Source organism: Xiphophorus hellerii, chromosome 2 (assembly GCF_003331165.1).
Source record: "Xiphophorus hellerii strain 12219 chromosome 2, Xiphophorus_hellerii-4.1, whole genome shotgun sequence".
NCBI classification, from domain to species: domain Eukaryota; kingdom Metazoa; phylum Chordata; class Actinopteri; order Cyprinodontiformes; family Poeciliidae; genus Xiphophorus; species Xiphophorus hellerii.
In genome coordinates, this window is record NC_045673.1 from 20711644 (window position 1) to 20728740 (window position 17097).

Here is a 17097-nt window from a genome sequence, read left to right on the forward strand (position 1 = left end):
GACGCTCTTTGACACGTGACACACTTTGGTCACGTGACCATAACAGCCAGTGACGTTTCATTCCAATATGGTGGCCTGCATGGAAGCAATGCAGTGTTCATATTCCTGCTAACATTTAGGTTTGTAGTGAGTAATTAGACTAAAATTAGCTTTTTTTTTCCCACTCCTTGGACGTCCTGGCGGAAATGAAGACCTTCTGTGGCAGAGCGAACCCGACCACCGGAGCTTTGGACTGGGTGGAGGAGAGCGAGGAGTACGACTACCACCAGGAGATAGCCAGGTGGGTCCGACACGACCGGGCGGCACTAGGAGCGAGGCGAGACGGGATGGAAACTGTGGCGAGGGGCCGCTGTGCTGCTGCTCTGATGATACAGTGACTTAAAAGCGTGCATATGTGAACATTAAAATTCACATTAGAGAGGACATTGTCGGTTATATCTGTTAAAAAAAATCATGAAGCATTATTTAATAAAATGTTAAGTTGTGGATTCGAGCCAGCAATACCAAGCTTTGACCGGTTTTGCTTTGAAATGAGGTAAGCAGAACATTTATAGTCAATAAATAGTCAAACCTTGACAAAAGAAAGATGAATTAATTAAAGATCAACTTTAAAATAGCACGACAAACACTATAGAGTTAGTAAAAAAGAAACAGAATGTTAAATCATTCCAATATGGTGTCTGGAAAAAATGTTACGTTACCAGTTGCAGTTTTTATTATTTGTGGGAAAAAAAAAGTAAAACCTTATTTTTAAAAGATCATTAAACAGATAGTTGACATCTCTGGTCGTCTCGTACAGAAAGAGGTTCTGGTTCAGGTTTCATTCAGATCAGAACCGAGAGTGTAGGAGCTGATCACTACACAGCTCTGGAAAAAAAATTAAGAGACCAGTTTTTCTGATTGTGCTCTATGGGTACTGTATATGTTCGAGTAAAATGAACATTGTTCTTTTATACTATGAACTACTGACAACATGTCTCTGAAATTCCAAGCAAAAATCTAGTATTTATTAGCAGAAAATGAGAAATAGTCAAAATTGCAAAAAGATGTGGAGCTTTCAGAGCTCAAATAATGCAAAGAAAATAAGTTCATATTCATTTAGAAGCAACAATACTGATGTAGATTTCAGAAATCAAGATTTAGTGGAATAACCATGAGGTTTTTAATGGAGTTCAGTGTAGTGGGCTCTTCATTTTTTCCAGATCTGTATAGGTTTAGAATGCCAATAAAATCCTAATTATCTTTGGCCACTGGATAATAATAAGATTATTGTTATTTTTTTATTATTATTATTATTTCTAGATGTAAAGTATCAGGTGAATAACGTAGTGGAGACGCAGCAGATTATTTATGATGTGAAGTAATGTTGAGAAGGAAATATAATTCCGATTTCAAATTTTTCATTGATAGTTGGAGGCTTACCAGATCTATACATTGATTTAAACAATATCCTGTATTCTTTTGTTCTGGATAAAACAAAAAAAACAGACCCAAAACAGTCTGAATCTACAGGGTGGATGTCTAAAATGCCTTGATCGAAGTGTTGTGAGACTAAGACACTAAATAATCCTCCGCATTAATCTGTTGGTGTTTATGTTTCTGTTTCAGGTCCTGTTATGCCGACATGCTGCATGACCACGACAGGGTGAGAACTCCACACACATCGCTGCTCCCTGACTGCATTTAACCATCCATGTAGTGACTTCTAGTTGATTAATGACGACATAGACGGTCTCCATATGACATGTGAATTTGAATCTGTTTATACCTCATCGTTTGGGTTTTAGAGCCTTTTTAATCATCTAAAAACCTATTCTATCCAACTGATCTCATCAAAGATTGCCTGCATTATTTGACAAGGAAGTTAAAATCACCACGATTTAAAATAAATATTTTCTTATTAAAAGTGTGCTAAAAGAAAGTGGTTAGTGGTGTAAATGTTTGCTTGAGTAATTTCGCTCCCTTTCAGAACGAGAAGTACTACCAGGGTATCCGGGCCGCTGTGTCCAGAATAAAGGCTCGAGGCGAGCGAGTCGTCGTCCTGGACATCGGGACTGGAACCGGCCTCCTGTCCATGATGGCCGTCACTGCCGGAGCCGACTTCTGTTACGCTGTGGAGGTACAGAAATATTCTCCGTTTGACCCGTAAAATGTCAACAATTGCAGCAGAAGTTCACTGAAAATCGAAGCCTACAAAAACAATTTCTTCATCATTTGACCTCTGATGTAATTTGACCTTTAAGGTTTTGTCTGTTCTTTATGCTTCACTGCATTTTGTGCTTTGGGTTATAATCCTGTTCAAAAAGTGCCTTATAAATACTGTTGACTTTATGCACTTAAAAAAAAAACACATGGACTTATAGTGGCTCAAACAGATTTCCAAACATATAGTTTTTTACTGCAACTGATATTTTAATATACCCCAGTTGCACATTGTTTTGAAGAGTATTCCAGACTTTTAGCTAATCTTTTTAGTTAATTTTTCTCAATCGTTTTTCTTTGTTGTTTTTTTTCATAATCAGAAATTTAAACAACACCGGCTTCACTTCGGTGCTTGAAAGAAGACGAAGAAAGAAATTGTTGCTGCAAAAACACATAATGTGGGGCGTGCCGTGGTGGCGTAGTGGTTAGCGCGACCCGTATTTGGAGGCCTTGAGTCCTCGATGCGGCCGTCGCGGGTTTGGCTCCCGGACCCGACAGCATTTGCCGCATGTCTTCCCCCCTCTCCTTCCCCGTTTCCTGTCAGCCTACTATCATATAAGGGACACTAGAGCCCACAAAAGACCCCTGGAGGGGTAAAAAAAAAAAAAAACATAATGTGCAGCATGAATGAATTTTTGTTTCAGGGATTCCAGGTCAAAGTTTGCATCATTTTAGTTGACATTTGGGTAACAAAATGAAGTAGTTTCAGGGCTGAAAAAAAATCTTCAGCAGAGGAAAAGTTTGTGAAGTGAACAAAATATTGACCTGAAAAGGGACTAGAAAATTTCTGGTTTCTTAAACTTGAAGCATTTATCGGAAAATGATGAAGGACTTGAGTGAAAATGAGTGGAAAAGCAGCAAAGTCCAAGTTGAAAGAAAACTTTTTAAAGATTTATTGAGAACCACTGACCAAGATCACGTCAACACTTAATGACGAGCCAACCAGAAAAGCCGACTGCTGCAAAAAACTTTGCTCTTCCTAAATAATTGTAATAAAACACGGATTTTCTGCAGGTCTTTAAGCCCATGGCAGAAGCGGCTCAGTGCGTCGTGAAGAAGAACAACTTCTCTGACAAGATCAAGATTATCAACAAACACTCGTCAGATGTGACGGTGGGACCAGGTGAGAGAGAAGAAAGCCATAAAATCCACATCCCTGCTGAATCTGCTTTACTGATTACTGATATCTAACTTGGAAATTCTTGTATACCTAAAAAAAAAATCTAAGTTGTTAAATATAGTAAGGATGGTTACCATTGGATTTGTAAATTTAATTGAACTCAATAACAGATTATAACCACTTTTATGTACAGTAAATGTCCTTCCTGTGCCTTCTATTTACTGAATCTGTTGCATCGCCCAATCTTGGTGTTCAACATAAACGTACTTAAATTAATTAATTAATTAATTGAATTAATTAGTTTATGTCATTTACTTTGTTTAGTTACTTTTAAACTAAGCTGAGGAATGACTCACTTGTTATGTTTTTGTTGCATTTAAATTTAATCTCACAGGTTTAATCATGTTCAAATCTGTATTTTTTATTTCTGGAAATATTTCCTGCCGATCCACTCATTTAACCATAACTTCTCAAAACATTTTTGAGAACTCGTCGAAAGTTGTTTCTAAAAATGTAGGTGTCTATTAATTATTAGTGAAACCAAAAGTCATTATTTGTTTTCTTTCTCGGGGGCTTCCTTTTGTAAATATTCTGGTTGTGTTTTAACAGATGGGGACATGCATGAGAAGGCCAACCTGCTGATCACAGAGCTGTTTGACACCGAGCTCATCGGGGAGGGAGCTCTGCCCAGCTACGAGCACGCTCACCAAAACCTGGTCCAGGTTTGTCCAAAGCCTTTCACATTCAATCCGCTCCTTCCCTGCTGCTCATACAGATAAGATGTAATGTATTTTTTCCATGACCGAAATGTACGAGAGGAGATTTAAGCTGTAATTTGTTTCTTCTCTCTCTCATACGTGCATTATTCCCACACAAATAGAAATGGTATTAGTTTTAGAAAGAAGTTAAAAACCATGAGTAGTTTCTAGAGAAAATGCTAATTATTTTATTCAGGTAACATGAAATAAATTTAATAAAGCCTTTATATCATTTCATAAATGCTTTCAATAGATCAAATTAATACATCTTAATAGAAATATTTAAAAAATCTGTTGTTTTTGTTTATTCTGTTTTTAAAATATTTGAGAAAAAGAGACATACTTTATATACAATAAATTATAGTTATTGAAGATGCCTTAAATTAGCATTTTGTGCCCCGTTTTTCTTATTGGCTCAAGTGTTTATATAATTGGCCAATGACTGTCCACCTTGTTGCAGAGTAAAGGTCGAGATGTGGCCAAAAATTAGTAAGATGTGATTTAATTTCTCTTCAACTTGTTTCATTTGGCCTCGTTGTGAAGAAATTAAGTATGTTTTGTTTTTTTTTGTATTTTGTTTGTATAAATATGTAAGATATTTTTAGGATTTGTGTTTTAAAACTGAAGCTTAGCACCACTTAGTAAATACATGATATGTTGAGTGAAATATTAGTGCAGATAGCTTTTAGAGCATTATGTACATTTTTATGCCACCTGCTACTGGAGATTTATTTTTTAAATTCTTGTCAATGGCACTTTCCCTGTAGAGGGCGCTTGAAAAGTATTAAAAGATTTAGACCTCAAACGTATTTTTTTCATTTTGGACCAGATGAAAAATGTTTTCACCTTGGTTGTTTTATTCACCTGTCAGCTTTTCATTTAAACCTTTTAAATCATGAGAAACTCTGTTGTGTCTACTGGATTATTTTGGCTCTTCATGGTTTCTCTCTGTGTGCAGGCAGGCTGTGAGGCGGTGCCTCACCGGGCCACCGTCTACGCCCAGCTGGTGGAGTCGGAGCTGCTGTGGAACTGGGCCCAGCTGCAGCCAGTGGAGGTGGAGGGGGCCCGTCTGGTCCCGCCGCCCGCCGTCGGCCGCTGTGCCGGCGCTCACTCGGTTTGTGACGTCCAGCTGAGCCAGGTCCCCCCCAGCAGCTTCACCCCGCTGAGTCCGCTCTGCACCATGTTCAGGTAGAAGCATCTTCTGCTTTTCTTGTTTCCAACACGCAGTCACTGCTCACACCTGTCTGCGTCCTTCCCAGTGTGGACTTCAGCAAACCAGTTAGCAGTGCCTTCCAGTCCCACTCCACCAGGTTCGTGGCTCGGTCCGGCGGTCGGGCTCAGGTCGTTCTGTCCTGGTGGGATCTGGAGATGGATCCCAGCGGGACCATTGTGTGCAGCATGGCTCCCAGTTGGACGTATCCACAGCCAGCGAAGGCCCCAGTGAGTAACTGGTCAGAGTTTGAGGAGGCAGATCTGTCCAGAGCGACGACTCTAAAGCTTGTTGGGGGTAAAAAATGTGCAGAAGATTTAAGACACATGAGTTTACCAAACTGAGTTTAATTTGTTGCTGTTTCTTAAAGTGTGAGACTTCAAATTGTTAGTGTAGTGTATTTATTGATTTATTGATCACCTTTTTAGTCTTACCAGCTATTCGAAGTTTTTTATCGACAAGTTTTGTGTTTTTAACCTCCATTGATTGAAGCAATGGAATTAAATGCTACACCCTCTAGTTAAATATTAATTGTTGGTGTGTTGTTTTTACTGTGACTTTCTGTAATATTAATTCCCTATTGGGACATGAATGAATATCTGAATCTGAATGTGTGAAACTTAAGGTCCGGGGTCCAAATCCATCCCGCCATTGCTTTTAATGTGGCCCTCTAAACTCCAGAGTTCTTAAATATCATCATATCAATTAAATCAAAGAAGTTTTTATTTGTTTACTGCCAAATTACAGATCAGCCCATCCAGTTTTTCATGATTATCTGGTGGTTGAAGTTCATGCAAGATCAACAGATTCACACATGTTTTTGTGTGAATGCATAATTGTGAGTCTATTGCAATTTTCCACAAGAAATGGTCAGAAACGTCGGGTTTAAGTGATGCTAACTCCCGCCTGCAAGTGGCAGCATTTCTTACTTCTATCACAACGCTCCCTCAGCCTCACTTAATGTCAAGTTGCAGTTTGTGATCAATGTGGTGAGTAACAAATATTTTTAAAGTAGCTCTACAAAATCAGTGATTTTGATTGCAAAAAAAATCACAAAAATAATCTTAAGATCCTGGATGGACCAGTCAGTGTGAAAAGATGTACAATATTATTTAGTTTACGCAAGTCATTGAATGCAGACAGAGCTTTTCTTCATATTTTAACTGTTTGTTAATGTGCTTTATCAATACATCCTGGCAAAACCAGTCGTTTGAGAACATCTGTGACGTAGATTTGGCCCAAAAGGAAAAACCAGCTTTAAGTTTCTCCAGTAAATCCGAGTCCTGCTGTTGTGTTTTAGTGGCGGGATCACTGGATGCAGAGTGTTTACTTCCTGCCTGCAGAGCGCCAGGTGGCTGAGCAAGAGGAGCTCAGTCTGACGGTCTGCCATGACGACTACAGTCTGTGGTACAGCCTCCAGCCTCACAGGTCCGCTTGGACAGCTTTGTTTTGTCATCACTTCCCCAATTAATCAACGTGTAACGTTTACCTCAGTTTGGTGAACCTTTCTGTCTCGATGTTTCAGTCTCCAGGATGCCCAGACTAAGACCCCGCCGTCTCGGCCGTGTTGCACCTGTCAGGCTCACCTCGTCTGGACTCGACCTCGCTTCGGTGAACTAAACGACAGACGGCGTACGGGGAGCTACGTCGCAGCTCTTCGCAGTGTAAGCGAACGCCGTCATTATGACCGAGTGTACATGGTTGCGTTTGTGTGCGTTCATTAAAGCGGCGGTTCTCCAGGTTCTGAGCGAGGACAGTGTGTGTCTCTCCGTCAGCGATGGAAGTCTGCTTCCTGTGTTCGCTCACATGCTGGGAGCCAAGAAGGTATGGCAGCTCCTGCAATCCAAATGTCCCTGCTCAGATTCTTGTATTAATGTTTGTTTTTTTTTGTGCTGTTGTTCTGACTCAGGTGTTCAGTTTGGAAAACTCCAGAATGTCCAAGCAAGTTATTGAGGAGGTAAAACTACAAAGTTATTGTCTGAAGGCTTTTATTTGGTACCAAATGATGGGATGGTGACTAGTAGAGGGAAGACTTAATTAGCTCTTTGGCATATCAGTAACCTTTGGAAAGCCCTGGTTTTTATTTATGACCACAATCAGCTTAATTCAGGTGAGTTGGAGCAGGAATGAATCCAGAGGCATTTGAAGAATGGAGATGCAAACTCCTGATACAGATTGTAATTAACCCACATTTTCTGGACACTTTTTGTTTTTTGTTACCTAAGCCTAAACCAGGCGTCAGCTACCACCACACTCCAAAAAAACGTCTTTGTGGTCAGTCCTGCTGAATAAATTTTGCTAACGCTACCAACGCTACATAATCTAAACAGTTTTGGGGTTTTTTTTGTTATAGAAAAATGTTACTTTTGCTGATTAATTTTGCTCTGCAGATGTTGGAAGCCAACTCTAAGAAAGGCGGGGTTGAACTGCTGGAGATCAGGCCTGAACAGCTCACCAGCCAGGACCTCAGAGGAGAGCAGGTACCGCTTTCAATGATGATCACACCGTGCTGCAGAACATTTCATTTATTTGATGATTTAAAAACAGAGCAAGAGGATGAAAACAGTTATTTTTTTTATCAGAAATGGCATCTTTCACACTGATCTGCTTCTCTGAACTTCAAGCTAGTGCCAAGTTGGAAAAATAGGGAGTTGGAAGAAGTGTTGTTTTTAGTATTTTTATGAGATCTAACCTCCAAAAATACAAAAAATACAGGTGGTTGAAAGTTTTTTAAGAAATAATCAGAATAATTTTATTAAGTAAATCACCACCAAACAGTAAAGAAGGGTCACTTGGACTGGGATTTACTTGAACAACCTTGTAACTTCTAGTTTGTAATTGTTGGGATATTTAAATACTAAGGTTAAGTAACATAGAGCTTCCTTCTTTTAATATTTCTTAAAGCAATTTCTGGGAAAACTTTTTTGTAACAAATAGAGATGAACTAATCAATTGATCAGAGAGCAAGTCATATGATAAATTCATTTTTATTTTTTATTTATTAAATGGATAAAAACGCAGATCTCCCATATTCATTGTCTTCCACTTTTTTGGAGTTTAGTAGAGATCTAGGTACATATTTTTTTTTGATGGATGAACAAGGGTAATATTGTAATCTCTCTTGAATCTTGGATTCAGGACTTCATCAAACAACCTGCAGTCATTTTTTCTCTGTTAGGTGTTTTAGTCCTCAGATAAAAAAATAAATAAGTTTGGGCTAAAATAGCAATGAGATCTCAAATAAAAACAATTTGCAGCTCTAGTAGTTAGTTATTTTCTGTCCCAATTAAAGCAAAGTAATCAAAAAGTAACTTTATTAATGTTTTATTTATTTAAAATAACACATCACAAGTTAAAGACCCAGTTATGTTTTTAAGTTGATCATCTAAAACCTGGTGTTACGCCTCCTGCAGATTTCTGTCCTAATGGGGGAGCCGTACTTCAGCACCAGCCTGCTGCCGTGGCGCTCCCTGTTCTTCTGGTACTGTAGGACGGCTCTGGCGGGCCTCCTGCGCCCCACTGCCACCATCCTGCCCTGCTCTGCCTCCCTGCATGCTGTGGCTGTGGAGTTCCAGGTCAGACAATCGAGCGTTTGACCAAACATCATCCAAAAGCCACACAAGTTGTTAGCAGAACAATTCAACTTGTATGCACAATTACATTTCAGTTTGAGTCGTAGAAACTTCATGATCTGATGCCAGCGTGCGACTCAGTCATTTTAAAAATGTAATTACTTTAAAGTTATTTTAACATGCTAGTATTAAATGATATATCTGACTTGTATAATTTTGAGCTCATTCCTAATAGAGCCGTTCCTTTGTTTCCTTTGAAAGGCTTCAGGTATTTCCGTTTTTGCTGAAAACTGGCAAGATTTAAAATAAATTTCAAGCGAGTCCATTAAGATTTCAAAATAAATTATTGTGTTATTTTTGTTTGTTGTTAGGATTTGTGGAGAATAAGAGCGCCGTGTGGAATATGTGAAGGCTTTGATGTCACTCCCATGGATGAGATGGTCCAGGTAAAGATTAAAATCAAGGTCAAGCTAAAATGTAACTAGTTATTTATTACTAGGGTGATGTTTTAATAATAATAATACTACGTCAAGGTGTGTTTTTGTATTTGAAAATGTGTACCTGTGTCTTTAAATCACCCATGAGAGGAAAAAAAGTTTCTGAGCCGAGTTCATAAAGCTGAGTTGAAGTTGCAGAAGGTGGATTCAGGCGATGTGTTTCCACAGCGCTCTCTGGATTTCCGTGAGTCCCGTGAAGCAGAGCCCCACCCGCTGTGGGAATATCCATGTCGAGCTCTCACTCACCCCGCTGCTGTCATGACCTTTGACTTCACACAGTGTGTCCCTCAAAAGCCAATCAGCAGCCAGGGCTCGCTGCCTTTCATAAGGTAGAATCTGCTTCCTTCCTTAAGACGATACAAATGGAGAATCAGAAGAATGTTTGTGTGTCTACGGTAGTTAAATTATTATTATTTTATTTAATGAACTTTTTCATTTACGTTACTTTTACTGAGTAGCTTCATATTTCAGATAAGGAAGGTCTATTTTTCTTATGCATCACTTTACAAACTACTGCAATAAAACAATGCTACCTTCAGCTTAGGGGAGAAAATGTTTTTTTGAGACGGGTTTGTTTATATTTTAGTTACATTTTTTTCTACTGTTGCTTAAATTTGTCCAGAAGTTTAGTGCTTGGTATTTCTGTTAAACTGTGTTTAAAAATCGGTTTCAGGACAGGTCGATGTCACGGTGTTGCTTTGTGGATGGAATATCACCTGACTGATGATGTCACAGTCAGTGGGGGTCTGACTCAACCAATCAGTGAGCAGGTACCTTCCTCTTTTGTCATCTGTACAAGCATATCGGGGAACACTCTTTAAAATAGTCTTTTTCAAATTGTTAAAATTTGTCTGAAATCTGACGGCAGGTGTTTTTTTGTTTTCCCTGCAGGGGGACTGCGAGTGGAGTCGACACAGGAAGCAGGGAGTTTACTTCCTGAGGTCGGCGTGGGACAGTTTAGGTGACGGCAGGACCGGCGTGTCGTACAGCTTCACGTTCGAGCCCAGCTTAGGAGACGTCAAGATGGACTTTAGCATCACGGGTCACTGATGTGAATCCAAAGCTGACTGAAAAGGTTTTACCTCAAGTCTCTTATTTAGAGCATATTTAACTGTGTTTACTATTGCTGTAATGACAGAAGTTACCGTTTGCCTTTTTTTTTTAACAATATGTCAACATCAGGAATTCTCAGGGCCGAACAGGCTTTGATATGGAGACATAAAAACCTCCTACACAAGTTATCCTCCAACAGACCCACAGTTGTCTTGTTTTATAGTGAAAATCAGACATGGGCTTGTTTCTGTAAACTCCTAACTTTGCACAGACGAAGAAAGCAAAGTTTGGAGCACAAAACAAAAAAAGAGTGGAATAAAACAGAAGTAACATCTTTAGGTGCCCTGAGAGTCAAAGATTTTTCTATAAAGTTATATTACACAATTGTTAAAAAAAAAAAGGATCCTCTGGTTGATCTGACAGGCATACACTGCTGGCAACAGCAAAGGACGACAAAACCTGAAGTATCAGAGCTCTTAACACATTCTGTGGATTAAATTCAAACAGTCTTAAGTTTATTTCTAATAAATGACAGAAAGTGAAATGATGACTTCATATATAAATAAGCTTCAGTTCGACAATTTCAGTGCAGCTTTCTGTGTCTCTACGTTTTGATGGAGATCACTGTTCCAGCTTTGACAATGTCGGAAGATGATTTAAACCCCCAAAACATTTCTATTCTGTGATTAGTTTTAATGAATGAAAAAACACAGACAACTGAGGTAAATAGTTTCATTACTAGATTGCCAAAAAAGATGCTGGTTTCACTTGCATTTTCTTTTGACCCATGAAAAATCTGGCATCCTCTTAATTCAGGCACCAGATCGCATAGATATATTGATTGCAAATTTAAAATTGTGAACGAGTTGTTTAGGTTCTCGCTTGTTAAACAAACTACTCTCCTGTAAAGTGGTCGTGGCGTTACGGTGCCTCATGGGAAACAACATTGCAGTGGCGTCAATGAGAACCCCCAGAGGGGCTGATGAGTTCTGGGTGGATGGAAACAGAGGAATGTTAATGTCCTGAAGCGTGAGCAGCAGAGATGTGGAACGTTTTGGTTTCAGGCGTCTGTCAGCGTGTTGTTGTCCAGGACGATCTTCTCCCCGGGTTTGAACGCTGGCATTCCCAAGTACGGGCAGCTGGCACAACGGAAGGCATCACCAAGGTAACACTAGCACAAATAAAATACATCAATATTATTTTAATCATTTGGAAACAGAATTGACATTTTGATTTTGATTTTTTTTTACACTACTCACACTTCCACACGCAGACTTTGGTAGGTTGGTTTTCTGGTTCTCTTTGCTCTCCTGCTCCAATTCTTCAGCAAGCCCACATGTGCTGCACAATGACAGAATATACTAAATCATCTTAAAATATTAACAGTCTGAAACGACGTAGTGAAAATATATCAGATGTAGATAGGACCTCAAATCAGCATGTCAACTGAGAACAGCCCAACCTTTGACCTCTCTGACCTTAAGGCTTAGAGATTGAAGTGAAAGACGACCTTGGAGGGATGGAAAACGTAAGGGGGGACCTTACCAGTTCTTGCAGGCTTTTTTCTTGCCAGTTCCTTCTCCGCAGCTCGAGGCTTTAAGAGAAGCTGGGTCCGGCTTCTTTAGGTCGTCCTCATCGAGAAGAGTGTCAGAGTCCAACAGATCCTGCAGCAAACAGAGCAGAGAGGGGACAAACCGCATCAAGAGGCTGCAGCTAGATTACACTTTTAATGCTCGGTTTGTGGAAATCGCTTCTGATAAACTAATAAATATGTTGCTATAATATTGCACAATTCTACATTAAGTTTCTATTTAACATCAAACAGACCTCTCAGTAAAATGACTAATATTTGCCATATTATATATTTCACGTCTACACTCATCTTAGTTATTGTTGGATAATTAGCTTCATGTCATCACTCTACATTTGTATACTGTAAGCCTCTTTCTTCTATTTGGTTCTATGTTATCCATAATTGTCTTAACTCAACCCAGGAAGGTTGCTGTGTTTACATACAGTATTTTCAGCTTCTCTTTCAAACAGCAAAACAAGTCAGAAACTGAACAACACTACAATAACATTAATGAGTCACTTAAAAATACTCCAAAAATGATGTTCTTCTTTTGTGGAATTAGGATTTTCAGCTGTTTAAACCCAGTTGTAACAAAATGTCATGAATAAAGTCCAGGCTCTTATTTCCAATACAGCATTTTCTGATGATATTTCAGAGATTTTTTTCTGTCATTGTACAAGCTGGATAAAGCATGCTCATTCAAACGGCATGCAGCTCCTGGCTTGCTAACACAACTCGTTTACCACAGTTTTAGTCATTTCTGCAGTGGTTTTCGAAAAATCTAACTGCCTTTGAACTCACCACATCGTCGTCATTCATGTCGTTTGCTGACAGCATCCACATTTTCTTAGTGTTGGGGTCCAGAGCTGGTTTCTCTGCTAAACACACAGATGTTAACATTTATAGACATTAAAATGAACAAATGCTGCTAAAGCTGCTATGAAGATGATGACTGAATGACAGACCATCTTTGTAAACTTACCAGGCTTCTGTGTTTTTTTCCCAAACGACAGTTTGATCTGGCTGGAGGATCCCACCTCGTAGTTGGGTTTGGAGGCAGATATGCGGACTCTAGTCAGAGTGTTTCCTTGGTAACCAGTGGCTGCTCTGAGGGAGCTCAGCGCCTCCGGGCTAAGCTCTGTTTTACTGACCTGAATGAAGAGACAGCAAGAGGGGATTAAACACAGATAATCTTGTGATTTTTTTTTTTCAAACTATTTATTATTTAGGGGTGTACCGTTAGCAGATTTTTCCAGACTGAGTACAAGTTTGAGTATTTCAGATTAGGTACTTACTGATTCCAAGTAGTTAACAAGTTGGTGCTGACACATCACACAATAACTTTTACAAACACATTTACATAGAACAAGCTGGCTTTTCTTCTTTATAAGCTCAGAGTCCCAGCTGACTGATCAATAAAACATGACATACAGTGTTGCATTCATTTAAAACACAATTAAATAATAAAAGATTTAAATTTTTTACAGGTTTTCCTGAACATACAACCACCAAACATTTAAATTAAAATATAAACTAAGAAAACAATCAATTTTAGCCCCGCATATCTATGATAGCAGAATTTTATGCTCTTCTTCATGTTTCTGGAAGAAGAGCACACTGTTGGTTACAGTGTGGTCGTGCTGTGCTGCAGCCCCCAGCATCACACTCTTTGAATGCATTTGAATTCATTGTTTACTTTACCTTTATCAAATCACTTGTGTTTTACTTAGGGCCACATTTCGCCCCTCTTCTTGACAGACTACTTCTTTTTCTACTATCTTTTGTGTTTTTCTATAAATTTCTCCAGACTACAGATATTTTCGCTCCCTCCACCATCTAACTTCTCCCACCACTATTATTAATAATGACAAAAATCAGCCAAAGAGTAGAAAGAAAACAATAAAAATTCAGATGCACGAGCTAACTTACAAACAACTCACTGTTCCACTATCTTTTATCTCTTAATCCAGCCACTCTGTAGTTGACCTACATGGTGAGAACTTGCAGAGGGAACAAACTTCAGAAAAAAACCGAACCAAACGAGGTTTTAGCAACAGTGTAACCACCAAGCCACTGAATTAATTCTAGTGACGGCTTGATATTCTTATTTAAACTCTGTTTTGTTCTCTTTGGAGTGATGGCATCTATTTGGCTAATAATTCTGCCATGTTCATCTCCAGTATAATCACAATAGATAATAAATTGGAACATTTTACGGAACCCTTGCTTTTCACGCACCTCTGTTACTGACATGAAGCCAGACAACTTCAGAGCCGACATGAGTTTCTCTGCAGTCCTCATTGTTTGTGCTTCTGTGCCTGTAACACAAACACAGTTCATTTAGAGAACGCATAACAAACGATAACCAACCTTGGGCTTTTTAGCAGGACTGTGTTTATAAAAGTTGTGCTGTACTTCTTCTGGCAATCTAACATAATCCCTAATGATTCTGAGGCCTACACCATTCTCTCATAGTAACACTATAACACATATTTAACACCTTTTAAGACCATTATGAGTGGAATTTAAACCTGTATCATGTCAGATATGTACAAAAAAAATATTTTTAAAAATCATATATTTATATTGTAGTAGTGCTAAGCTTTTTAGCACAGAATGAATGCAGCACTGCTGAAGACAAACGTCATCCAGGCAAGAAATTTACACTTACAACAGACGTGAAAAAGCTACTTTCTTATAAATAAATCTTACTGGATGCACACATTGCAAGTGAAGGATAACAAATCCAGTTTGCCAGGTGCCCTAATTTCTTTTTTATTTTTAAGTTACACATGTAGTCCAACACTGTAACCCCCTGGATATTTCAGACGAAAATGGCGGACAAAAGGGTTTCTGGTGAGGTTGCGTTAGGGTCAGCCACAGTGACCGTACTCCCAATAAGAGACTAGAAAGCAACTTGAAAGGAATGATTCATCTTACCTGTGACTGGTTCATCCAGGAGCAGCTTCCCACCAGGTCTCAGCACTCTGACCATCTCGGCTAAAGTGTCTGGACTGTGGCTGTAGGAGCAGTCGGCCAGAAGACAGGAGAGCACCCAGTCAAAGGAAGAAGCTGCATGAGAGGCTGTGATGAAAAAGGAAGAACTACTGTAAGACTTTCTACTCATGCCTTCAATAGAAAAATGTTATTGTCTAGCCCTTGTTAGATTTTTTTCCATATATATCTGATTTTAAGATATAAATTCCGTTGGAACTCAAAACAGGGTAAACTTTACTAAAACACTTGGCCATAATCTGGATGTTTCAATACAGAATAATCATTTTAAGGAAGAATATATTGATGTTTCACCAATTAAGCTTAATTGGGTTGAATAATTAAATTGGTGGGCGACTGACTCACAGAGTGACAGTCTCTCCATGTTCTCCACTGAGATTTTTCCATCTGCACCTACTGCTGCCCCAAGTTCCTCAGCATATTGCTTCAATGTTTCTGGTGTTGACGGCTGAGTCCACACCAGCAACACTTTGTCTCCTGCTTTGATACCAAGGTCGGCCATGATTTCCTGGGGAAAGATTAATCAAAATTGTTAACATTTTACATTTTTCTTTTAAAAAATGTGATAATTTACAAATCCCTGCAAAACAAAATACTTGAAAAGTTTTCTAAAAATAAGGTAAGGTTAGATCACAACATTTAGGACTCAGCCTAAACCTGCAGATTGGGTTTCAATGCTTTATAATATGTCAGTACCTTTAATTATAATGTTCAAGCAATACAGAAACAACACAAAGGTAGGCAGTATTTATACGTCAACAAAACAAAATAGCGGGAGAGGAAAATGACAGGCTTGCTGTTCTTTTCCTTGATCTGTCAACATCGTCAACCACCAATTTACCATCACGTGACCCTTTGAGTTCAGACCAGTATCCCAACGGAAAAAAACATGACTTTTTCAGGTCACTCCATCAATTCCATTATTTCCTGGAAGGTTTAATTATAATTAACCTTTAAAGATTATATGTGACCTTTAAATAAGTACATTTTTCTTTGTAAAAATAACCCCTATGACTAAAATATAAACCCTGGACTTTCTCAGACTTTCTCAGTTTATGGTTTTATCTTTTGGGGTTCGATATTTTTTAATAATTGTTTTATTATACTTAGATGTAAAGCACAGACTCCCCAACTAGACACCAGTCAGGATCCAGATCAAAATGAGGATGAACTCCAATCTTGTGAAAGGCCTCAAGCCTGAAGTGTCTTATTCTATAAACAAATACAGGAGAGTGTGCACACTTTACATTTCTACTTCTCTCTAGCAGCACCCAGGGTGCCGTTTGGGGTTTCCAAATTCTGTATATATAAAAAACAAATAATAATAATTACATACGTTTTAATACTGCTCAGATTTTTGAAAGATGGGAACTAGAGAATGACACTTATCCAGTATATACGATGGTCCCGGCTACAGTTCAGAACCAATGTGTAAGTTTTAAATACGGCTTTAGTGTTTGGTAAACATTACAAAATTATGTGAATCATTCACTCTGCCCTTAAAGTGGCTAATTTACAAATCAGCTAATAACCAAATAAAACCTTGAAGATGAACTGACCAGTTATCTAGAATGTTCTCTGTCAACTGTGTAAATTAAAATCCTCACTTGGTGTAAACCGAATACTTTTAGTATCAACAATGAGCCACCAAACTTATCTTTGGTGAAAATCTTTTTTTACTAAAAACCGACAGTGACGCAGTTTGTAGCCGTTAGCGACACTTCTGAGTTTTTTATTGACACGTTGTTTAGACAGTGAGAGCCCGGTAAAGTTCTACCCCCAGGAACAATAAATAAAGGTTTTTAGTTATCTATGTAAAATACCTCCAAGAAGTAATATTAACTAATTAAAATAAAAACTAAAAGGACTTCTCTCAATGACTCACCTGCTCTTCTCACGGTACTTACACAAAACAAGTCGCCTAAGTGAATTGAAGCTCAGTGTTTCCGGTTATTAACTTTCAAAATAAAATATTTTTTCAACAGTTTAACATTTTAAAGAATTTAATTCAAACAGAGATAATGTGGTGATGTATATTTATTACTAAATATATAATTATTCTTTTGCATAATATTGTGTTTTATGTAAAAAAAAATG

General features: G+C 38.5%; 2 protein-coding genes across 4 annotated transcripts; one reads left to right on the top strand and one right to left on the bottom strand.

The window, feature by feature from the left end:
- The first annotated feature begins 47 nt into the window (after positions 1-47).
- Positions 48-10812, top strand: prmt7 (protein arginine methyltransferase 7). The gene is made up of 17 exons (XM_032588673.1): positions 48-280; positions 1609-1645; positions 1970-2119; positions 3217-3325; positions 3932-4044; positions 5039-5268; positions 5340-5520; positions 6591-6718; positions 6816-6954; positions 7031-7114; positions 7200-7247; positions 7681-7770; positions 8704-8865; positions 9234-9308; positions 9528-9688; positions 10033-10129; positions 10251-10812. Exons 1-17 carry the CDS (start codon positions 186-188, stop codon positions 10407-10409), a joined length of 2058 nt encoding a protein of 685 aa, XP_032444564.1. The 5' UTR covers positions 48-185; the 3' UTR covers positions 10410-10812.
- Positions 10813-10899: 87 nt separating this feature from the next.
- ciapin1 (cytokine induced apoptosis inhibitor 1) lies at positions 10900-16971 on the bottom strand. Of its 3 annotated transcripts, none has more exons than XM_032588699.1 (9): positions 16886-16971; positions 15346-15508; positions 14926-15069; positions 14224-14303; positions 12968-13136; positions 12787-12860; positions 11958-12076; positions 11672-11753; positions 10900-11583 (listed from the first exon to the last, which is right to left on the bottom strand). In XM_032588699.1, exons 2-9 carry the CDS (start codon positions 15500-15502, stop codon positions 11473-11475), a joined length of 936 nt encoding a protein of 311 aa, XP_032444590.1. In that variant the 5' UTR covers positions 15503-15508; positions 16886-16971; the 3' UTR covers positions 10900-11472. The 3 variants fall into 3 exon arrangements, with proteins under 3 accessions (XP_032444590.1, XP_032444581.1, XP_032444575.1); XM_032588690.1 differs by having other exon boundaries at positions 12787-12863; XM_032588684.1 differs by having other exon boundaries at positions 12787-12872.
- Positions 16972-17097: the final 126 nt, after the last annotated feature.

Coding starts and splice junctions, on each gene's coding strand:
- prmt7 (XM_032588673.1), top strand. CDS start 186: ATGAAGACCTTCTGTGGCAGAGCGAACCCGACCACCGGAGCTTTGGAC. Junction 1,646..1,969: donor TGCTGCATGACCACGACAGG/GTGAGAACTCCA, acceptor GCTCCCTTTCAG/AACGAGAAGTACTACCAGGG. Junction 9,309..9,527: donor CCATGGATGAGATGGTCCAG/GTAAAGATTAAA, acceptor GTGTTTCCACAG/CGCTCTCTGGATTTCCGTGA.
- ciapin1 (XM_032588684.1), bottom strand. CDS start 15,502: ATGGCCGACCTTGGTATCAAAGCAGGAGACAAAGTGTTGCTGGTGTGG. Junction 14,304..14,925: donor CCTGGATGAACCAGTCACAG/GTAAGATGAATC, acceptor TTTGTGTTACAG/GCACAGAAGCACAAACAATG. Junction 11,584..11,671: donor CAAAGTCTGCGTGTGGAAGT/GTGAGTAGTGTA, acceptor TATTTGTGCTAG/TGTTACCTTGGTGATGCCTT.